This window comes from Rutidosis leptorrhynchoides, chromosome 2, assembly GCF_046630445.1.
Source record: "Rutidosis leptorrhynchoides isolate AG116_Rl617_1_P2 chromosome 2, CSIRO_AGI_Rlap_v1, whole genome shotgun sequence".
Lineage (NCBI taxonomy): Eukaryota > Viridiplantae > Streptophyta > Magnoliopsida > Asterales > Asteraceae > Rutidosis > Rutidosis leptorrhynchoides.
Genome location: NC_092334.1, coordinates 141,548,391 through 141,553,416, shown reverse-complemented (window position 1 = coordinate 141,553,416; position 5,026 = coordinate 141,548,391). Strand labels below are relative to the sequence as shown.

Sequence of the window (5,026 nt, the reverse complement as noted above, 5' to 3'; positions counted from 1 at the left end):
AGATGTCTCTCCTTCTTCATAATAACACGGAACAGGCGTGGAAGGCCTTTTACGTTTCAATTTCGCAATTTCTACCACTTCAGGATCACTTTTAGAATTTTTCAGAATTATCTGAATTTGACATTATAACTTTTGCGGTTTTTGCTTTCTTTAAAAGCAACACTGGCGAACCAAAAGCTCTTTGATCTTGCTCTTCATCACGCACTCTTTCATCATGTTGGATGATTAACCTTTGCGTATTCGGTGATGATTCATTAAGTGGCCATTCAAAATTGTTTGGAATATGGAGGTCAAAACCTCTTTCTTTTAATAATTGCTTTGCCTCTAAGGGCGTGAGCAATTTTTTCGCAGTCTTTTTTGACGCTCCTTTTTCTGCGGTTTCAGCGCCATTATGCGCATTACCTTCATTGATCAAGGTTTTATCTAATTTTGTCTGCGCACTTGCAGAAGTTACTTTTGACCTCATTTCATCTGTTTTCTGCTCTTCACGGTTCTGCGGCACATTACGCCTTGCCGCATTCACCTTTTCAGTTGCAACATTCATTTATGTTTCTTCCATTGCTTTAGCATTTACAGATGCTTTCACAAGCAACTCTTTAGTTTGCTGGCTAACGTCAGGACTTGATTGAAAATCAAAATTCGAAGCATTTTTTGGATCTAATGCACCTATAGTGCTTGCATTCTTCTTTTTATTGCACGTAGACATGTTTATCCAAGAATATCTTGAAATTTTCACTTCTTGTGAATTAAAAACACTTTCCTGCAATACAAAACAGAGAACAACACGATTAGAATTAGGAAATGAGTTTAATAGCTCGATTAAAACGAACGCGAATTTCTCATTTCAATTCTATTCGTGTCCCACGGATGGCGCCAATTGATCAATCCTAGATTATTCTATTACGGTTAATCAAGGATTGAGTGCAATGAGGGGGTATAATGGATGTCGATTATGGTTTTGAGACCTTATTGTCATATTTCGTTAAGTGCTAAACGATCAACAACCATGTCCCGGTCTTCGTAAATTACCTTAACCAAATAATGATTTAGTCTCGGGCAAAGTCACGAGAGAAATCAATATGGCTAGGGCAACCCTTCCAGAATTAACAACCCAAAATGAGAGGCCAAGCTCCCTATTTATAGGTCTAGGAGTTACGCGGAAGTAAGTTGTGCGGGCACTTAGGCATTCCGCATAAATACTGCGTGAAGCCTTCGCACTCTTTAATGTTCTGCGCAATCCCACCGCACTCACACTGCGGTTCAGTTGTCTTGTGCGTTCACCTCTAAAAGGAATCAAAAAAAAAACCTACCTATTCGATTTTAATTTAAATAAAGATTTTCATACTATGGCAACTTGCTTCTATATTATTAACGATGACGTAGACGCACTTACAACTCGTTTTCTAACAATAAGTTAGATAAATGTTCTTTCTTCGAAATTTCCTTGCAGAAACCCCTTTTATTAATATAATTAACTATTCTTTTACAAAAGAAAGACCTTGACTTACTTATCCATAAATTTTTCTATAAAAACTTGAATCCTATTTGTGTTCTACATTCGCTTGATCAACACTAGACTTGGTCAATAACAATGGTGGAGACTTTTTTAGGCATTGATCTCAACGTCACACCCTTCCACAAACATGATGATACCCAAGTAAGTATATCTTTAATCGAGTCGAATGTATTGAATCTTCAATCTTGATTATATTTTTAAGGGAGACAATACTAATCACACATGCATCCACTAAATATGTACGTAAACAGTAAACGGATAAGATTTTCTCTGATTATTTAGAGAGGACGACTGTATATAGTTAGATGTATGCAGTCTAAACATGTTATCTATGTGCACGTACATATATCTCGAATGAAATTAAATCCAAGACCTATTATAGTTAATGAATCATTCGATACTAACAACATATTCATTATAGTTTGTTTATATGCAAGTATAAGTTCTTGTATGTATATAATATATCCATAAATGGTGTATATGTTGTTGATCTTACTTTGCATGTTTTCATGTTTGTATAGAAGGCCAATGATGATTTCGGAGGGAAGATGAACCAAATGTGCTTAGAGAACAAGAAGCTAAGGGAGAGCTTAACAGTTATTTGTGAGAACAACAAGTTCCTCCAAAACCATGTTAACCAATTACTAATGCAAGATCAAGATTTATTAGTACCTAGTCCAAATAAAAGAAAATTCGGCCATTGTGACAAATGCAACACTTGCGGAAGCAGCGACAGTCCTCATCAAGGATCGTTGAAAAGGCCAAACAACGGCATCACAAAAGCATATAGACGGACGGATCCGTCAGACAATAGCTTGGTAATCATCTTTAAAGAACTACATACTCCTTCCCTCCCCAAATAACAACTGTATTTCAAGTTTTGAAAGTATATACAGTTAAACTCAGTACATTTAAATAAATCTAATCAAAAATGTTATATAACGTATACAAATATTAAAGTCAAAGAAGAAAATGAAAGACTTTCAAACGTCAAACATCAAAATGAGAGTTATTTTAGATCAGAGGGAGTATAATTTTATGTAAAATTTGGAAGTAAGTGTAATTAAATTTGTTAAATGTGTTAATTATAGGTAGTAAAGGATGGATACCAGTGGAGAAAGTATGGACAGAAGGTCACCAGAGATAACCCTTCTCCTAGGGCATATTACAAGTGCTCTTTTGCACCATCTTGCCCAGTTAAAAGGAAGGTTAACTTGTGATCACTTATTCAATGACTTAAAAATAATTATTCCAATAATTTAAAAGAAACCAGGATAAAATGACCTGCATTAATGATGTAAATGGCGCTAAATATATATTGCTTCAATTTGGTTATTGCTAATTAAGGAATATATGACACCCAAAAGACAATTAGCAGAATAATAACTACACTTAAGCTACCACCAGCCTTCTAGCTTAGTGGTATCGAGCTTTAGTAGGGTGGTCCCGCGATTAGTTGCCAAACAACCTGTGTTCGATTCCGAGGAGGGGAGGTCTTCTTTAGGATTGCCGCGATTAGTTATTAAGCAACCCAGAATCCGCGATTAGTTGCCAAGCAACCCGGGTTTGATCCTTGAGTTTCCTATCTAGCGTGCGTGAGTACAAATGAGATTATTCGATGTCTCTCAAGCCGTTCAAAAAAAAAAAAAAAATATACACTACACTTGAGCTTGAATGAAATTTAAATCTATTTTCTAAAGTTTTCCTTAAAAAAATACCTAGGTTATCACAATTCACAATCACTAATTTAGTTTGATTCAATCACTAAAGGGTTAAAGTCAAAAATAGGCTACAAACTTACATAAATGTACCGATGTCGCCCACAAACTCATTTCCGTCCTACTGTCGCCTACAAACTTTCAAAAAGTGTACCTATGTAAACAAAAACTTTCAAAAGTGTACCAATGTAGACAAAAATGACTTGTTACCGGCTAAACTGGTTAAAATCAACATGTGTCGTTCGTGGATTAGATCTTAATTCTTGAAGAAAAAAAAATTATCAGGTCAAAATTAGTATGTAACAGGTCAAAACTATAAAATGTTGATATTAGCACATTTTTTGAAAGTTTGTAGGCGACAGTAGGACGGAAATGAGTTTGTGGGCGACATCGGTACATTTGTGTAAGTTTGTAGCCTATTTTTGACTTTAACTCATCGTTAAATTGCCAACTTAATGACGTTTCCCTTTGCTAAATTTGTCTAAGTATGGTGAATTGAATAAAGTTTTACTAACTAGTTCATCCGTCTCTCATTATGAGTGTTTACATTATTATTATATTTTTTTTAAATAAGTGACGACTTTCATTTTACTAAAATTCGAAATAGATTTGAGTAGTTAACGAAGAATTCTAAAATTGTGTGTCCATATTTTGACTGAAATGATACGAGTAGTGAGTAACACCTTTAACCACTCCATTCGTCTCACTATTACTAAACACTTTGACTAAGCGGCAGAGCCATAATTCCTTTAAACACACGTGTGTAGTAGTTGACCTTAAAAAAGATTAATGGAATTGAGACTATAGAGTTCACTAGCTAAATGTAGGATACTTGATTTTCAGGTACAAAGAAGTGTGAATGATGCCAATCTCCTAGTCGTCATTTATGAAGGCGAACACAACCATGAGGATTGCATAGAGAATATTGAAACTGAAAACGATTACATTAATAAGAGTAGGTTTAACACTACAACGGATTTAGGGAAATTTGATGATGTGTTAGTTGAAAAAATGGCTAATTCTTTAAGAAGAAACCCTGATTTTATTGAAGAACTTGCAGAGGCAATTACTTCCAAGATCTTGGAATGCGATTGATTAGTTTTAGTTAAGCATTACAATAAATCTGCACATATAGATATATAGATATGTATATGTATATTTATACATACGTAAATATATCTTAAAGATATTGAATGATCGTCGCTTGCACCTCGAGTTAATTTTATATTAAATCGATTACAATTACTCCAAAGAGAATTGCACTCCATACAAATAGGTTTATAGCCATTTGTGGTTTTTGGTTTTTGTTTGTGTTATTTGTTGTTTAGATGGTGTCTAATCATTGGACGTATTGTTTAATTGAGCGCCTCTGTTGGTGCATGAATCCCCAGCCGTTATCCGTTTTTATGATTAATACGTTTCGGTTATGTAATAATGTTTACTCGAGACTATTGATTATATTTGTGTTTGTGCGTACTTAATTTATCAAGTGATCAATATGTTTAAACTGCACACAGTCGACCGAGTGTGTATAGACACTCGACCGACTGTGTCAGTCAGTCGACCGAGTGGACACAGACACTCGACCGAGTGTGTCTGTATTCACTATATATACGGGTTTAGACTTCTTTGATGAGGTTACTCGTCCCATTCACCCTAAGTCGTAGGTTTTCGTCTCCAGAGAACCCTAACACCATATACCACCGAAATATATCGTCTAGGAGTCGATCTAATCTAGGTTTTGCTCTAGGTTTGACCAATTCGATCCCAAAACGACCCATATCTCGGTTTA

The 5,026-nt window shown here is 35.1% G+C and overlaps 1 protein-coding gene across 1 annotated transcript; it reads left to right on the top strand.

Annotated features, from left to right (window-relative positions):
* Positions 1-1,549: 1,549 nt before the first annotated feature.
* LOC139891453 (probable WRKY transcription factor 40) lies at positions 1,550-4,642 on the top strand. Its single transcript, XM_071874421.1, has 4 exons — positions 1,550-1,657; positions 2,038-2,334; positions 2,608-2,724; positions 4,078-4,642. The coding sequence occupies exons 1-4, from the start codon at positions 1,592-1,594 to the stop codon at positions 4,327-4,329; spliced, it is 732 nt and encodes a 243-aa protein (XP_071730522.1). The 5' UTR covers positions 1,550-1,591; the 3' UTR covers positions 4,330-4,642.
* The last annotated feature ends 384 nt before the right edge of the window (positions 4,643-5,026 follow it).